The sequence below is a fragment of the Rhamphochromis longiceps genome, linkage group LG14, assembly GCF_057381845.1.
Source record: "Rhamphochromis longiceps isolate RC_006_pf linkage group LG14, R_longiceps_female_GT1.1, whole genome shotgun sequence".
Lineage (NCBI taxonomy): Eukaryota > Metazoa > Chordata > Actinopteri > Cichliformes > Cichlidae > Rhamphochromis > Rhamphochromis longiceps.
The window spans coordinates 16,124,444-16,143,376 of NC_140570.1; the positions used below are offsets into that span (position 1 = coordinate 16,124,444).

Sequence of the window (18,933 nt, forward strand, 5' to 3'; positions counted from 1 at the left end):
AAAAGAAGAAAGAGGCACACTATAGCAGGGAAACATGCATCTGGTGGTAAATACGCTCACGATTTGCAGCCTTTATAATCCACTGAATACTTAACTATTCTAAATACGGGACAGAATATACTTGGTAGGTATTTGAAAGCTAATTCGGGCTAATAGGGATCGGGTCTGTTGAGGCTTCATTCATGTTAATAAAACTGTATTATGCGCAAGTCACCTGGTTGCTGCTTACCTCCAACACAGGAGGTTGGAGTTTTACACTCTTATGGTAATTCTGTGTGTTGCTCTGCATAGCGATTTAATGAAAGCACTGAGTGGGGTGGGGGCGGGTGGGGTTCAGAATACAACTGTCCACTTTCCTGAGATACCTCTGATTTCTTGCATTCATGTATTCAGCTGTGGTACAGTGGTACTCATAAATAAAATATGGGCTCAATATGAATTTTGTGCTCAAATTATGTTACTTGTGAGTGGAGGTCTTGGCTTTCAATGGGTGGGCTCGAGACCTGAAGGCCTGAGCCCAATAAATAAGTAACACAGGCGTCTCATTTAGCAGCTACTGTCAAGGTGCCCTTCGGGAAGGCACTTTAAATACGCCCGCTTTGCTTCTTTTGGTTTATCTGCTAACTGGATGTGAGTGTAAAGTTGAATATATTTTCAAAACGAGGCGCTGCAGTCGTAGTTTCATGCAATTTTAATCCAAATATCAGGTCAGTTGTATATCTATCCCTGGATGGAGCTGAGCTGGGATGTGGTGGGATCTCAAATATAAGCCTGAATCTAAACTTTTACATGTTCTACTCTAAGATCTGCATAATTCTACCTGCACGTGGCAACACTTTGATTTGGGAGGAGCACAAAGTTTAGAACTACTGAAGTGGATCGTGTTTTGTGTTTCAGGCTGCAAAAAGCTGAGTTTCTCAAGCATGACGTGGCTGAGCTGGGCACCTGAGATGAGCCTGGTAGAGCTGATCTGATCAGGACAAGGCTCAAACAGACAAAGGTACAGTATGCAACGCTGGACTTAGCAAGGCCGTCTGTTCCAGGCTGAGGCGGGCTGGAGCTGAGTGGGGCCCGAGGAGAGAACCATGGACATGAACACTGAATGGAGGGTCCAAGGTAGCAGTATGGTTAGGTAGGTAGGTACAGCTGACCTCTTGGAAGTCCAACTGCCTGGTCTAAGAGCGGTAGTCCTTCTTACTGTATGGTCTGTTGCCTAGGATGTGGTCGATCTCTGACACCACATGGGAGGTCATCTTGGGAAGGACCTAAGAAAGAAAGAGATGTGCTGAGTAAGCCTGAGAGGAGCGAAGGAAGGAAGACATGCAGAATAATGTGAAGAAAGTCTGAAGTCATTATAGGTACAGACTTGGGACAACTTGATCTAGAAATCATTATAAGTGGAAGACAGCAGAGGATGCAGGTGAAGAAACAGAGGTAACAGCAATGTGTGTCTGCTTTTTCTGACCTGTATGGCCCCGAGGTTTTCAGTGAGCTGCTCAGGATTGGATGTTCCCAGAAGGACCGAACTCACCCCTTCATTTCTTAGACACCAAGCTGCAGAAAAGCAGAAGATACTCAGTCAGTGACTATTCAACGGCACACATCTTATTATGACTTTCTGATTATTGTCTTTAAACAAACCAGAGGTTCCAGCACTCTTGCATATAACCTGGACATCTACTTATCAAATGGGGAGTGCACAACACACCCAGCTATTTGAACATCCACAGGGATGCAGTGCAAGCACAAGTGCATCAGAAAAGTTTTGCGTTGGTGTGTAGACTGGAAGCTGGAGGAAATATCAAACACGAAAGACAACAAATACCCAACGAAGGTGATGAAAAATGTGCCCGTCTTACATAAACCAGCTCCTGTCTGACAGGTCTGTGCATTTATGGTTTAAAAGCTTTGCTTTAAGCTGCTTCTGCTGTATTTGCTATAAGACAGGGAAGTCTTACCCACAGCCAGCTGAGGCAGGGTACATCCCAGCTTCTCTGCGATGTGGTTGAGCTCCTTCAGCTTGGCTTGTTGCTTCCTTCCATCCTCACTTATTATTTTCTCCTTCAACCACTGATAGGACTGACAGCACAGAGAAGACACAGACTGAATGAGTGAAGAGATGCAGGGTGTAGCCAGAGAGCCTGGAGACTCCAGAGCTGATGTATTATTAATAATTTATTGACACACAGAGATGTAGTCACAGTGCTACAGACATGCCTTAATTTCATGATTTATTTAATTAATCAAAGTCAACTGGTATTGATCTGTTTGTTCAACTCAAGTCAGGGACACAGACACACTCAAAGATGCAAAACATGAGCTTGGAAAAATAAAGCATGACTATATTTAACTTTAGGGTGAAGATGCAAGCGGAAACAACTTTGTCTGGTTACATCTAAACCGAAAACATCACACATGCACGTCCTTAAGTTTCAGCATGTCCAAATCAAACCTCCATAAACCCTCCCCAGATCTCATCTCTCTCACGTCTTAGATATCGACACCACCTGAAGTGCGCAAGTCATGAATCACTGCTTTGAATCTGATTCTCACTGTCGCCTTGTTTTGACGAACCCTCACGCTTACCTTCATGGAGGCCCTGGATGACTCAGGAATGCCATTTTCATATTTTCCTGTGATGATGCCGCATGCCAGCGGTGACCACGTCATCGCGCCGACTCCTGTAACCATGGACACAGCAGGAGAGTTGAAGAGGAGTTTTAGTGAGATGAAATGTGTGAGAAGAGCGTCAGAAAAAGTGAAAACGTGAGAGGGTGATTAAAGCGCAGTGGAAATGAGCAACAGAGAAGGAGAGCAACTTGGTCAGAAAGGTTGTTGGATGGAGTGGATAGGGAAGTGACACAAGGATGCATGTGACTGATCAAGCTGTTGTCATACACTTGCCTATCTTATGGTAGAGTTCGGGCAGTTGCACTTCTACTTTCTCCCTCTGGAAAAGATGATACTCAGCCTGCTCGCACACTGGCGGGATCAGATTAAACTGTCTCGCCACAGAGTAAGCCTCCTAGAGATAAAGACAGAGAAAAGATGCTCATCACGATGTTTCATGTGGATTTACTTTTATATATTGTTCAAAAGATTGTTATTTTATAGCTATATAGTAGGGGTGCAACGATATTCGTATCGATATTGAACCGTTCGATACAGTGCTTTCGGTTCGGTACGCATATGTATCGAACAATACAACATTTGTAATTTATTTTATCAATTTTCCTTCTGACGATGCTGTCTGTGTTGAGCGCTCAGTGAATCTGCGTTCGACTACTCCGCCTAGGCTGCACTGTCCAGCGCAGATCCACTGAGCGCTCAACACAGACAGCATAGTCAGAAGGAAGAGCGCAGGGCACCTCCCCCACCCTCATTCAGTTCTGGCGTTTGGAATTATTTTGGTTTTCATGTGAAGTATGACCCTGAAGGTAAGCGAGTCATGGACTAAAGTAAAACAGTATGTTGGATGTGCCATGCAATGCTCAATTACATTGGTGTGAACTAGTGTGCTAGCGCAGTTAGCTCGTTAACGTGTTGGCCGTCTAGCCCCATGCACGGAGCAATCGGCGGTAGCTCGTTAACGGAGATTTGCCGTGTTGTGGCGTTAAGGTCATTTCAACGAGATTAACCTGAAAGCACTAGTGGGAACACAACGAATATGACTGCACATTTACGCCGACATCATCCTAGTGCAAAGACAAGTGGAAGCAGACAAAAAAAAGCAAGCATGCTACTAACTTTAGCCGAGTCATTTAGACAGCTGTTAGCACATGATTCTCCTTATGCTGCTGAGAATATAGCCCAGAAGAAGCGGATAGTATAGCTTTTATTTTGGAAAGAGCCATTTCTCTGTAATAAACTCTCTTTTCCAAAGATGAGTGATTCCTCAATCAGATACAGGGCTCGCAATATCGCTAGCCCGACGTCCCGGAGCTAGCGATTTTTTCAGTCCGGCTACCAAAATCTATCTCTTCCCTGCCCGTCGGGCTATTGTAGGAAAAATATATGTCAATGCTTTTGCATTCTTTCAGAAATGTAGCTGGGTAATTATGTCATTGGCATGGGTGAGCCACTGTCAATATGTGACATATTGAAATCGCGTTTGAATTTGCGCTTGTTTTTTTGCTTTCACTTTGCAATCGTGCGAACTGTGTATAGAGAGCGACAGCACTGATCTGTGAGTGATGATAATTTGTGCACCAATTCCTCTGACATCGTCTTATTAATCGTTAGCTTACTATGCAAACATGACAAGTGAAATCTCCCGCAGCAAGCTTGAACATGTGAGAGGTTGATTGCGCAGAGAATCGCTGAGCTTATGTGAGTCCGTGTGTAAAAGCAGCAGTATATATATTTTAGTTCTGCTGAGCCAAATAAGACAGGTCAGGGTGAAGAAGTGACAGCCAAAGAAAAGCTTACCACAAAATGGAGAAGTTATGACAAATCAGACTATAAGGCAAAAAGAAAGTGCAGCTTTATGGTTTCATGGACAAAAGAATTTCTGTGGCTGCAATATGACGAGCTAAATAACCAGGGCTGCACATAAGTGGTCCGCAGGTGCGCATTCGCTGTCAAAATAAAAAACACGCACAAGGGTTAGGGTTAAATTTAAAAACTGTACTTTTGAGTTAAAATATATATTTATAATTTTAATAAATGACAAATTAAAAATGCATGAACATTTTTTTGTATCGAAAAAATATCGAACCGTGACACCAAAGTATCGAACCGAACCGAACCGTGAATTTTGTGTATCGTTGCACCCCTACTATATAGCTATTTGGTACGTAAGCACAGAGGTTTGGGATAAACTCGGGGAAGAAATGAGAGAGGGAGGGGTTGTTAATCAGCTTGTGGGAGCGTGGCACAAATTCAAATGCATGCCTCTCAGTAAGTCAGCAAATCAATATTTCATATCACAACTCGGAGGCACCATGTTCAAATTTCCTTATCTATTTTCTCCACGGATCCTTTAAAGGCAAATGCCAGAGGAGTCACACACACACACACACACCTACTCGGAGAAAAACAGCGCCATTGTTGCTTCTTTAAATACCCTTTAATTTAGTGGGTTTCCTGCTGTGCAACACATGTCAGGATGAGAGCACAGTCGAAGTGGGAGTGTATTCTGTGTGATGCACGGATAATATCACTGCCATCACTCAACTTACAAATTACCAGTTGCCCTTCTGCGCTGCAACCCATGACATGTGCCTCCAGACTGTGTGCGCGTCCATGCATGTAACTGCGTGCGCATGCTGTACTGCTGAGAATCAAAGCCACCTTCATTAGCGATGCTATCTAAATTACACAGTGTTCATCTGGGCCCGTTGTTCTGCTTCTTTTTCACAGCCAGAGAGGGAGAATGTCAACACATTGCAGTGTGCTTAGAGGGAGGAGGAGGGTGATAAAGAGACCAAGAGAGATAAGAGGGGATGGATGCTACGTCCTTGAGTGTCACTTCAGGCATGTGTTCACTTCATAACTCTCTGCCTCATGTATATATTCATTAATGCACCAGTGGTTGAAACAGGAAGTGGATTATCTCTGACAGGAAAACAAAACAAAAGCCAGAAGAAGCCGCTGTGCCTGTGCCACTTACTGAAAAAGCCTCTTTTCACTCTCAGTCTTTTACAGTCACTACTTTCTCCCCCCGACTTCCCTCCAATTATCAGCTCTGTAATTACTCATTCATTTTCAATACTGTGAATATGCTGGTCACTGGAAAGGCACATCTGCATTGGCTTGACTGTTCACGCCAGATACTATATCCACCATTTATATACAATCTGTAGTCGGTTACCAAATGTGTAAAGGAAACATTTATTTGGACGTTTTCATTCTTCTTCATTTCTTATACTCAAAGCTGTTTGCTGCTTACCATGATCTCCATGGCCGTCCACCGAGACGTCCCCCAGTACATGGCCATGCCTTGGTTTATCACATAGGTCATGGCTCGAACAATCTCTGCGGATAAATGCAGTTATGACAGGTATCAGTCAGCTGGATCGACAGTGAACAAATTGTGCCTGTTTACGTCACCGTTTGCATTTCGGTGTTGCTCGCTGAGAAGCATCATCAGTAATATTTATAGATGCTTGTGATTTCTAGTGAGAGACGAGTGCAAGAGTACAAAGACACTATTTTGTAATTTTGCCACTTTATTGCACTGCTAGTGGATTTTAAATAAAACAATCCAAGACTGCACTTCATAATTCATCCTGCTGCTTCTATCAGCAGTCATATCACCAGTAAATACTAAATAAATAAATAAATAATCACCCGGTTCTACTGTAAGTCACACACGCCCTAGTTATAACATTTCCTCTACCATGTTTGACAGATGATGTGGTTTTCTTCAGTTTATTAACTTTTTCTTTTTCTTCCCATCCTTCTGGAAAAAGTTCATCTTGGTTTCATCTGCCCAAATACTTTTGTTATTTCCGGAGCTGTTCAGACTCTTTTAGATGTTTGCTGGCAAAGTCTAAACTGGCCTTCTTTTAAGTGATTGCATCCTCATGAAGGCCTATTGTGATTGTAGAATTGGAGACTAGCAAGTGATATCAAGCTACCAACACTTGCAAACAACTCCAGATCTTTACTCTACCTGATTTGTCATGAAATAAGAAGAGAACGGGCCACATCCGGCCATGTCCAATTACTTTTGAGCCTCTGGAAATGAAGGACAATGTATAAAAATGGCTGTAATTCCGAAAAGGTTAATTGGGATACTTTTGTCAAATCAGTTGATTTAAAGCTTAAAGTCTGCACTGGTTTAAACCCACTGTGGTGGTTTACATTACAAAAATCATTGTTCAGTTACATTAAGCCCTCGCTGCATATAGGTTGGAGATAATGTTGCAGATGAAAAGAGAGGAGGCGGAGCTGGAGGCAGATGGAAAGATGGATTATTAGGACTCAACGCATCACAGAGACGCAACTTGGATCAGAGAGTTCAGGGGAAAAGTAGAGAGGTGAGACTGTGCTGGCTTGGACTTATGCAGAGAAGAGGTTTGGTAAATATTAAAACAAGGACTAACACAGAGCTGCAGAACAAGCGGATCAAAGTAAAGACAAAGAAAACTATGATGTGGTCGTGGCTCGCAGGTGGGTGGTGTAAATGAGGAAGAAGCAGAGGACAGATCTAAACTATGGTGACCCCTAAGATTCAGCCACATACAGTGCAGTAAAACCAGAATAACACAGCAGATGGACAGGGACATGTCAAACATTTTCTCAACAGAATATGACGATAACATAGTCAGAACATTATCAGAGGATTGATGCGAAACACCTAGAGCTTGGCAAAAATATTTTTAGCCAGCAATAGCCGAGCTACATGAAAAGACAATGCCAAAAAAGTTGATGAATAAAAGATTGAAGACTAAAACCAGTCAAAAACTAAAAGACTAAGAAAATAAAAAGGCAACATTTGAGAGAAACGGCCTTGAAAGAAGCTTCTTCTTCACGTTGTTCCAGTTTCTGTCATGACCTAATCGAAAATAAATAAATAAATATATTAAACCCTCACAAGGCCGCCCGCCTCCTCAAGTCTTTCTTACCTGTTGACGGCTCATCACCCCTCCTTGACGACTCCGGGGACAAACTAACAAGCTCACATACTAAAGCCCTTCTGATCACATTCAAGCTACTGCATTTTTAATGGTGCAATTAGCTCCAACGCTGCTGACTGTGAGAGCCAACGGCAGTCGGGGCCAACAAAAACTGAGATTAGGACTGTCATTAAGGTTGTTCATCATCGCCCTGTGCTCACTCCAATTATAGTGCAATCGTTCACTGTGGCAGGACTCTTGTTTTTCACTCTGCACAACCGATACTTGGCAAGATAACTGATTATGCGGGGCGAGAAAGTTTAAGAACTCCCAGAGAGAAAAGAAAAAACGAGGCTAGTAAAGATGGCGCGTTAGTAGAAGTCAACATGCACCAAAAGTATATAATCAAGACAAACCAAGAAGACTTGTAATGAAGGTTTTTGTTTTTCCCTGCACCGAGTAATAATTAACCTGAAGCACAGACGTCTTACTCAATAGTATGCTGCCAGGGGAAATAACACAGGATTAAGACAAGACAACAATTCGCTTTCTTTCCTTTCGTTTGTTATTGTTGTCTTCCTCTCTTCGCCCTTCCCTCCTGTCGTCCTTGCTCTGTATTTACGTAGCATCATGCTGCGTTCATATTTAAATGCAACCTGCATCTATTTCGGGGCGGCATAGCACAACAGAGAGCAAAACAAGTCTGGGGAAGCATGAAAAACAAGAAAGCGTGCATCAACAAGCATGAAAAACATCTAAAAGCTGAAGGAATTAAATAAGAAGAGAACAGTGAGGGCACCAGGCAAAAGAAAATAAGTGTGTACAGGAGCAGATCCTAAACAGCTACAAGATAAAGGAATAGACAAGCTTAAGCACAAAAGAACCGTGTGTGTGTGTGTGCGTGTGCGTGTGCGTGTGTGTGTGTGTGCGCGTGTGTGTGTGTGTTCTAAAAGAAGAAGCCGAGCACAGTGAAGAAACATGCGCAGTGAAACAGAGAGCAGAGGAGAGAGGCAGACACCGCAACACAGAAATTAAATCAGATTAATTCAATATATATTTGATAATTACCTGAATAAAATACTTTGTTTTTTTAAGTGTGCAATGTCTCTTTTTTTTTCAAATTCATCTTTACACTTACTTCTACATAAATTCATTTATAGCCACTTATTAGCATTCACTGAGATATTTAGCGGGGCAGCTTGGGTTACTGCCTGCATAGGGATCGTTAATTTTGTGAGAAAGATGCCCTATAAGTTACTTTTGACCACTCCCCTTTCATAACAGGTTACCACACCGGGTAGCTCTGCATGTTTGATTTTGCAGTTCTTGAGCTGGACGTCCCTCCTGATCCAACCCCAAAGGGGATTTGTGTCTCCAGCAGGACCTGACTAGTGTAAACCACACTATTGCTATTACAAGCTCACTTATGCAATGTTTAAAGAGCATTTTGCTTTAATACTGTTAAATGAACTGTCATTCATGTCAGTGTCACACAGATTTGTACTGGAATATTAAAATGTAATATTAACCAGAGCACAGTTCATATAAAAGAAAGCAGCTCTACCGACTGCTTAGAAGCACTAATTAAAAAGCTACTGAAAGAAACCACTGTTAAGAGGCTCTACCTCAGTAAGCAATAGTACCCAATCAATTTATAATGATTAATGAGGAACCACTGGACTACTAATATGTATGTTAATAAGAAACTTCTTGATAATGAATTATGCAGAACTGCCTGCCTCACTTTAGCGATACTAAAGAACAGATTTTCCAAGAGTAAAACTAGTCTTACATTTCTAGTTCAATATAATAGAAATAATAAGTAGCTCTAACACCACTAGGTAAATATGTTCTTTATCAGAGACACTGTACAAACACTCGTGATAAATGAATACAGTGTTTCAGATTAGACAAGATATTCTGAGGTTTTCCTGAATTTGTCTTGCAAACAGAAAATAGCTTTCTGCACACTGGATTTCATCGACAGCTTCTCTATAGTCAAAAATCACAATTATTTTTGAAAAGACATAATTACTCACAAATACTTGATTATTTTTATATACAGTTCTCAGCTGTGATACTGGTAAGCTAACACATTTTTCTGCAAGTGTAAATACATGATTCTGTGGAGCAACTACGCAACTATTTCATGAATCTTACAAACGATCACAATAACAGCAAAAGTTCCATTTGCTGAAAGTCAGACACTGTGAACCAGCTGATTTGATTAGTTTCATAACTGGATGTTGTTGGAAATCTTGATACACTGACTCACCCTCCATGGGAGTATTGCTATCTGGGCGATTAGCAAAAACTACGTCCACATACTCCAGCTGCATCCTTTGTAGAGAGCCTTTCAGACCTGACACACACACACGAGGGCAAAGGACACTCAAAGGTTAATGAACTGAAAGACTTTTACCTTATAACATGTTACTGTGATGTCATTTTAAACAATTTCACTCTTTAAGAAAAAAGTTTGTCATCTTTGGAGATGTTAAATTTGCATGTCTCACCTTCAATAATGTGTTTCCTTGACAACCCTCTCTCTGTCTCTGCTCTGATCGAATAAAACACATACATATCACATCAATCATAAACTGCACTTAATTAAATTAACTTAATTAAAAAACAGCTTCACTTCTTTTTTATCTTAAAAAACTGAATAAGATATTTTTTCTAAAAGTTCCAGAAATTGTGGGAATTCAAACTGGTTTTACTTTGCAGACTTAAAGTCAATTTAAGTTACTTTTGAACCCCGCTGGGCGACCAAAAAACACGAGCTCCAAATGTACATTTCAGGCTCTTTAAAGTAAATAGGTCAGCGCACGCTCAGCTGTTCAGCATCATTATGCATCCAGACTCTGCAGGAGAGAGACGTAGCACAGACTCTGCGTTTGGAGGAAATGCTTGAAAACTAGAGAATAACCTCTTCCTTATCACAAGACCCAGTTGGGCAGCCTCTGGCTTGGAGCTTGACAGACTTTCTCTTTCTTTTCTGTGTGTGTGTGTGTGTGTGTTTTGGATGTGTGTGCTATAAAGTAGATTTCTTTATCGCCTCTCCTCTCTCTCTCTGCAGTCTCAGAAGAAGGTTCTCCCATTGGTTGTTACTTTACGTGACATGTTGCCATTCAGGTTGTTAACGGAGATTAATGGACACACGAAAACACGAGGAAACTTTCTTTGGTGCAGAGAGGCAAAAGTTTGAATGCTTTGAAAGACATTAAGGATATAAAATGATAAATGTAGCAGAGACAAAAGGAGAAAATATTGTCTTTTGTATGATATTGAGTGACTTAACTAAAATACATGCTTTATTGTTATTTATCTGAACAAAGTTAGGTGGTTAGGTGGGTTTTTTGTATGAGTTTTGTGAATATTTTATTTCTGTGACCCAGAAAAAAATCGTTTCACGTTTGCAAATTTACCCCAAGATCTTCGAGGTATCTTCAAATACTGCTATCTTTCTGTCAGATGGTCCCTGTTTTGCTTGTATTGCAAGCGCAGATGCACAAGGACATATTTTTATTTTATTTGTATTTTATTTCTGTTGTAACACAGGAAAAGGAAGAAGAAGAAGACGGATACCAACCTTCGTGTAAACAATGCAGGATTTAAAAAGAGCTTTGCAAATGTTTCACATGAAAGAAGTGCAATGCAAGGGTTTTTTTTGCAAACAGATAATACATTACTGAGAATTTGTGAGCAACACAACCTAAAAAAATATTACAGTTCATATCATGGAAGTGAAGAGTTTGCAGGGTTTCTTACTTACTTTCCTCCCCAGTACAGTTTAGTTGTAATGACCAAGCTGGATCTCCTAGAAAGCAAAGAGAAAGCGGGATAAGGCAAATTTAGTGCAATGTGCTGTATTGTAATAATGTGACGTTTCTTCCTGTTAAAAGGGAGTTTTTCCTTCCCATGTGACCAGTGCTTGTTCATAGGGGTCATCTGATTGTTGGGGTTTTCTCTGTATTATAAAAAAGACTAATTACATTGCAGCTTTCCTCATTACTATGTCTGTTACAGCTATTTTCCCATTTTTAATTCATCCCTCCTTGCTAAGTTGTTTATTCAAAAGCACAGTCTTGTTGTTCCTCAATGTTTAGTCACACTGTCGGACTAATGAGCTATCCACGCAACAGGTGGGAAAATGCTACGCCCGTCTTGCTTAAGAGTTTTGATGACATCCTTGTCATTTCACATCTGGCGCTGTGTGAAATCATTAAACTCTACAGCATCTCACATGGCAGCAAAAGCAAACACGATTTCTGGTTTCACTGCATTAGAGTTGCAAATTAAATGCAGGAGCTGTGAGAGTGTTTGCAGACTTTAGTCACATGGGACAAATCAATAAATGCCCTGCAGCTCTTTATAATTATTATTCAGTGCTACCGGCACTGAATTCTCAACATATGACCAAGAAGTGTAAAGTAGAGCGCTTGTTCTTTCCATTTGTCATGACAGCACTCACAGACTGGTGTAGGCAGCTCAGTGCATGACACTGATCTGCCTAATCCACCTAATGATTAGCAAATACATGTTTCCATAGCTTCATTTAATAGAGTGGCAAGCGTTATTGTTGCATGGAGACTCCATCACTTATCACATGCTGTTGTTCTAAAACAAATTCAGTTAAGCTTATGGCTTCATATCAAACACGTCAGGCGGTGATCCCACAGTATCGCATCACTATGATCTGAAAATGCGACTTTTTGTGCAGCTTCTTTTGCACTCAGACATATAAATGTGCAATATTTGAGCTTCCTTTGATGTTACTGTAACTCCTCTTCTCCCCGTCTCCTACAGAGCCGATCAATAATAAAAAAATGAGCATGTTTAAATAAGTCCATAAAAAGAATATTAAAATTTGTGGAAAAAATGCCTGCAGGCAGACTTTCATGTGGAAGCTATTTCGCGCTGCTGTATTGTGTCTGTATTGTCCATGAACTAGACATTTAACTTCATTTAATAAAAGAAAAACAAAACTATGATGATAAGGCAGGAATTAATACTAATAAAAGTTATTTTTTCCTTTTTTTCCTTTGAGACAAAACACAATTCCTCACTGTAAAAGAAAAAAGAAAAAACAAAACACAGTTTCATGCATCTTTCATCTGCAACACACACACACACACACACACACACACACACACACACACACACACACACACACACACACACACACACACACACACAGATCATCCTTCTCCATGTTTCTCTCTCAGGCAGAAGTATTGGAGCAATCATACGTTTTAATGTCACCATTACCTCCAGCATTTCTTCTTGATGATGTTTCCTAGAATGATTTCGGCCCTGCGAGGCAATATAAACGAAGCGTTGTTATTAAATCGCACTTTGAAATCATAAACATTCCTTCCACAGTATCGGCCCACAGTACAGTGAGGAACAAAAGAGGCCCGCATGCAAACCGGTTGTTTATGAACCAGGCAGTTGGACGGCGTAATAAAAGGGTCTTCAAAAACTTATTATACTACTTCCTGCAAGTAGAAGTCTTTTTATTGGAACTGCAGTGCTTACTGTTGCATTACGAGGTCTCTGACATACACTTTCATCTGTGAGGTCACAAATAAAAAGACCTCACAGATGAGACGGTAGCAGTGGTTGAGAAAAGCAAAGAACAGACACATGCAAGAAATTTCAAAACATTGCTACAATCCTGAACAGAAACCTACAATTTTGAATGAATAATGTCTGGACTTCTTTTAAGCTCATGAATAATCACACTAAACGTGACATAGTTTCTAACAGTTTAGAGAATATTATAGTAAGAGCACTTTGGTGACAGCGAGGCCGGACATCTGCAGCCCATTACACAAAAACACTGGTCTGCGTATCACCCACCTGCCGCCCGCGTACACCTCAGCTGTGTCAAACAAGTTGACTCCACTCTCGTAGGCAATCGTCATTAGCTGCTCTGCAATCTGGCAAGCGGTCAGATCGAGCACACACATGAAAAAAAAAGAGAGGATACAGAAAGGTTAGTTTGCAGTTTTTATTTTACCAAAAAGAAACAATTTTTTCCCTCTTCAGGCGCCTACTGATGAATCGGCCGCGAGGGAGCCGCATTATGTCTGCATATCAATATCTTCCTTTTAAATATTCATGTGTTTCCACGGATACAGTGTCCAAGATTTACCCAAATCTCTTTCATAGTAGGAAAACATGACACACATCATCAGCCCGTGCAGCTTCGCATTTCATCTAGGAATCACTGCTGAGGAATTACAGCCAGAGGGCTTCCTCGGAGTATTATTTAACTGCAAATGAGTTTTACGCAGCACGTTACAGGCAATGGCGTATTTCAATATATCAAATATAAAAGACCACGCCATCTCGAGAGCGATTTAATAACACATAATCTGGTTTAGAGAGCATACAAAATGGCTAGTATGATATTAACAAAAGAAAAGCTGAGCTGAAGTGAGGCACAGAGAGCGTCCAGAGGAGCAGAAATGGCAGTCAAATACCTTCAGAAGCCAGACTGCCTCTTGGCTGGTCAGTAAGCTTGGTGTTATCAGATTTACGTGAACCTCATGTGACAGTGAACCACCTCAGTGACGCTCACCTTTATATTCATGCTTCACCTGTTGGTTCAGAACGACTGTGAACGTTTCCATTTTGATCAAGCAGAACTGTACTCGTGTGTAGCTACGCTGGAAGTTTGTTCATATTCATATTTTATTGAGTAAGTAGGGCCGCAGTGTAATTAGCTGTGAAAAATCATTCGACTTCACGGCCGTATCAGCTCTTTTCTCTTTAGTTAATTCATGCTTTGTGCCAGTGTGTGTGTGTTTGTGTGTGGCATTTTTTTTTTAAATTTGCAGGCATGGTGACCATAAATCATCTAACTGAGATCCAATTTCCCTGAGGTGACTTATATTACATGGAGGACTTTAAGTGAATTTACTGTCATTTCCCTGTGGAGTTCTGTAGTGACACAAGGGTGTGCTGTGTTGTGTTTGTGTTCAGGTGTCTGCGTGAAGTGCGTGAGTTTGTGCGAATGCATGTACAGTATGTGTGGGTTTTTGTGTGTGTGTGATGGCAGACAGTGGAGGCGTTGCTTCTAGAAGAATGAGATAACGTCTCCTCTGAGAAATGTTTTCAGCCTTCCTCAACCATCACTTTGCAACTAGCATGAAGCGGGATAGCATTCCTAGCCTCTGTGTGATACAGTGATAGTAAATTTGATTTTATTAGTATCTATTAGTAACTAACATTCCTTTGATGAACATGCTGAAGGCACATCCCCTGTGTAACGTAATGCAATATAGAACGGCAATAAAATGAAGGACAACACACACAAAAAGAAACAAAAGTCGTAAAAAATGGAAAAGGACCAAAAGGAAGCAAAATAAAAGTCAATAAAAAGTGCGTTTGTAAACTGATTTAAGATGTTGTAGCTACAGCAGCTCCCACATGGGCTTTTTGCTCGGAGGCAAAACTGACTCTTTATTCTAGTGTTGCAGTGGCAAACACTTTCAGAACCACCTGGGCGAGTCATCTTTGGCCTTTATACCAGCAGAGAGGAAATCAAATCCTGTAATCTTTTCTCTCAGTTATCTGTCCAGTTATCCATACATGAATGATGTTATGCCATGACTGAAAAAAACGAATCCAGTGTTTCAGATTGGTGCACCCTACAGACTGTATTTAAAAGACACATGTACTACCATGACAACAGTCATTTAGTTTATTGATTCAAGATCAGCATTTTGGACATCACCAGCTTTAGAGTGACAAGTGGACCTGACAGAGAAATCAAAAAAATTCAGGAGGCACTGAAGGCGCCCCGATCTACCTGCCGAGGTCTGAGACTGACTGATTGTTAATCGGCCCAGTTCACACTCACGGCTATATGCTAATATGTTGTTAGCACAAAAGCTCTTCACTCTGAGTTGAGATAAAAAAGTGTTAGCGTGAAAATGTTTATAATGACAAACCTAACCAGACACCTAATCCCCTCATCTGGGTAAATAGAGACATTTTAAAGACGCTAAAAGGGGAAAAAGTAGCTAAAGCTAAACCCAACAAGAGTTCAGAGACAACCAAAAGCCAGGAGCCTTGGTGTGAGCCTCGGTATAAGCACTGACAGGATCAAAGCATTTTTAGAAAACAAAGAAGGTCGTTGTCTCATTACTGGTCAAAACGAGTCTGAAATTTGTTCTGTTACATAAATGTGTTGCATTTGCTTCTGTTTGTTTAGGTAAAATATTCAGAACCACCATCGGGTAAAATTTATTTCCATTTATTTCTTATTTGCACCTCTTTCTAGTAGCAGAGCACTTTATTTTGAAAAATCCTGTGTAGCATTTTAAAGTTCAATTAATTTTTTTTTAATAAAATAATATTTTAAGAATATTAAGTTAAGAAAATCATCTCAGAAAGAGGAAAAGTTGGAATAACCACAACTGGAGCCATGCCCATCTTTTATATCCAGTCTTTAATGATTCTTTACAGCAAACAGCATTTTGTTCTGTTCCCTATCTGAAAAGTAATTTTATAAGTGTTTTTTTTCTCAGCCTAGTATAACCAACATCAATACAATATATTCATATATTTAATTTTTTTCTTGTTTTTGTTTTTCTTCTTTTATAGAAATGCATCAGATGCAAATCCAGTGCTTTCAGATAAGGTTCAGTGAACAGCCAGGAAAGGAAATAAAGGAAGGACATAACAGTGTCCACATTTCAAAATGGCTCATTCAGTCTCCGAGCCCTGGACTGCCATCAGACAAACAGAGCAGAATAAAAAGATGGAGCTGGATAATGGAGAGGTTAGAGAAAGGAGATGTCACTTAAGGAGAGAAAGATTTGGGGAAGAGGGATTACAGAGAATATGAAAAGCATGTTCTTTCCCTTATTGGTCTCTGCTGAGTGCAAACAGGGAAGCAACCTCATGCCAGAACTGTTGGCCACACCGGAGAGTCATTTTCAATAAAGTGAATGAATGGAGGTCTTAGGTAAGATAACAGCTACAGGATGAAGGATGAGGTAAGTAAGAAGCTAATAGATGGACTGCATAACTTAAAAGTGATGACAACTTAAAGCTGACATTTATTTGCTGGTAGAGTTTGAAACATGCAGAAGAGAGCGTTACAAGGACAGACTGAATTAAACCAGAACATGAGCGATAGTTTCAGGGTGACTGCTTATTCATGACGAGTCTCACAACATGCTAACAGGCCAGTCGCTGCCAAAGAGCCGAAAGTGACATTTGTGAAGTCAGAAAGTTTGCAGTGGTGTTGAAGCATCACTGCTTACTCACTTCTGCTTTGACTTCTAGGCATTTCAGATGAACTGAATATGAGTGAGGGCCTTCAAATGATGGGATGCTTTAAAAAAACAAACAGGCAGAAACTGCAGAAGCAGCACGTCTATAAAATAAAAACCTCCTCCTGTAGTCAAACACTGAGTCACTGTGAAGTTGCAGGAACACATGGGTGGCTTCAGGCTTCTCTCCTCCTTTTTACTCCTTTTTTTTTCTTCAGGCGCACAAAAGGTGGAAGACAATTGGATTTCCACAGACGGAGGGAATATAATAAGAAAAAAAATTGACTTATTTTTTTATTTCCACACAACCTCAGAATCAAGGCCGCAGCAGCTTCCCACATACAACCCACACAACCTTGAGCGAGGATTTTATGACTGCGCTGCCTCCTCCCCTTTCAAACTCACTGCATCGACGTTGACACGAACAAGAGACGTCGTCTTCAAATTCACTTTATGATTTATGGATCCACTTTTGCCCTTTTTGAATGAGTAAGCAATATCAGCGCCACGAACTTCCTGCCTGTCTGGGAATGTGTTATCGTTAAGACGAGGATGAGGCGCTTTGATAAGACGCGCTCTCCAAAAATTGCCCAGCGTTAGAAAATCTATATCAATAATGTTATTACACGATTATTCTGAATACAAATAAAGGGAAAATATTAGTGTTTTATGCATTTTTATCTCCGTTTGTGTGCTACAGTTGTTGTGCATTTCTTAATGAGGACAGGGACGCTGAACCCTGCTGAGAACGTTTTAGCAATTTAGGGCAGACTTGATGACAATGACATTGAACAGGGCACTGGAGGACTGGTTAACCTACCAGCACTGCATGTAATGATAGTTCTCTTGCTTTTGCATGTCCATCGAGACCCTCTGTCTGCCCTACCAGCTTCTTTTTCTGGTTGTTCCTACCATAGATCACTTTACAGAGAAGATTTAAAAATTTAAAACCACGTTCACACGAGCCAGCCAGAATTTATCATAACGCTCCCAGCTGTCACAGCCTGAAGAGTCTGAGTGATGCTACTGACACTGAACTGCGGACGTTCAGGATAATGGAAGGGGGAAAGGGTGCTAAGCTTTGAGTGAGGGTACCAAGTAAGTCAACGCCAGCAACCCTAAGGAAAGAAAAATAATACTCTTACATAAGCTTGGTGCTTCTGCGTACCCCTGGGTGAGCGCTGTTCTCTTCTGTGTCAATTTAAGTGTGTGCATATGTGCGTATGTGCGGTGACCAAGACCGGGACCCCAGGGGCAACATCAGAGCACGTTAGAGTTCATCAGCATAAGTGCAAAGGAGAATTCGGTGTGCACATGTAGCCATCATGCTGACCTTTTCTGTCCTGTGTGGACCAAAGTGTTGCGTTCCAAACAACGCGACTCATCGAACCTGAGGTATCGGTGAAGGCTGTGACTTTAAAGGAATAAAGCAATACAAAGTGAAACTGTGGAGTAATTGAGCCTGTGGGTGTTAGAGGGCTCTGTCAGTATGGTGTGCTGAAGGTTAACTGTGACACCACTCAGTCAGAAAAAAGCAGTCCTGACAGATGTCCCACAGTAACAGTTCTTTGGTGAACTTATGACTCTAACTGTTGTACAGAATGGAAAATCCCTTCACCAGATTATGTTTTTGCTCCTTTGTATTTTGTTTGATGGATTGTAGTTAGAAGAATTAACCTTCCTGGAGGACTACACAGCTGCACCTGCTTCAGGATCCTACAGACTTTCAAATAAATACGACACAGGAAAAAGAATAACTGGAAGTGTCAGTGGCGGGGCGTGGTCTGCAGGGGAGGCGGACGCACCTGAGCGGCATCCGCAATCACGCCTCGCCGACTTTAAGTCTGTACTGGGTCCTGCTGTAATGGTTGTTGTTAGTATGTGTCGGGTTGTGAGCTGCGGAGCTGCAGCCGACTGCGTTTGTACAGCAACCGTGTGTTAATAAAGTACGCTGCAAAACATGGACATGTCGTTTCCTCTGCCGTGGATCATTTACAGTGTCAATCTGTATTTATTCTGATTCAAACCCCCCCAAAAAAGATTGCATCTTTTTCTTTTTTAAACAAGAAATAAAACAG

The 18,933-nt window shown here is 41.1% G+C and overlaps 1 protein-coding gene across 2 annotated transcripts in view; it reads right to left on the reverse strand.

Annotated features, from left to right (window-relative positions):
• Positions 1-308: 308 nt before the first annotated feature.
• kcnab1a (potassium voltage-gated channel subfamily A regulatory beta subunit 1a) overlaps positions 309-18,933 on the reverse strand; it is a 147,750-nt gene continuing 129,125 nt past the window's right edge. For both annotated transcript variants that reach the window (XM_085380008.1, XM_085380009.1), the window contains exons 4-14: positions 13,428-13,507; positions 12,834-12,878; positions 11,338-11,382; positions 10,079-10,122; positions 9,838-9,924; positions 5,891-5,976; positions 2,905-3,025; positions 2,587-2,681; positions 1,959-2,079; positions 1,466-1,554; positions 309-1,265 (exon numbers count right to left, since the gene is read on the reverse strand). In XM_085380008.1, coding sequence (XP_085236134.1) covers positions 1,176-1,265; positions 1,466-1,554; positions 1,959-2,079; positions 2,587-2,681; positions 2,905-3,025; positions 5,891-5,976; positions 9,838-9,924; positions 10,079-10,122; positions 11,338-11,382; positions 12,834-12,878; positions 13,428-13,507 — 903 coding nt within the window. In that variant the 3' untranslated portion in view covers positions 309-1,175. The remainder of the gene's footprint in view (positions 1,266-1,465; positions 1,555-1,958; positions 2,080-2,586; positions 2,682-2,904; positions 3,026-5,890; positions 5,977-9,837; positions 9,925-10,078; positions 10,123-11,337; positions 11,383-12,833; positions 12,879-13,427; positions 13,508-18,933) is intronic.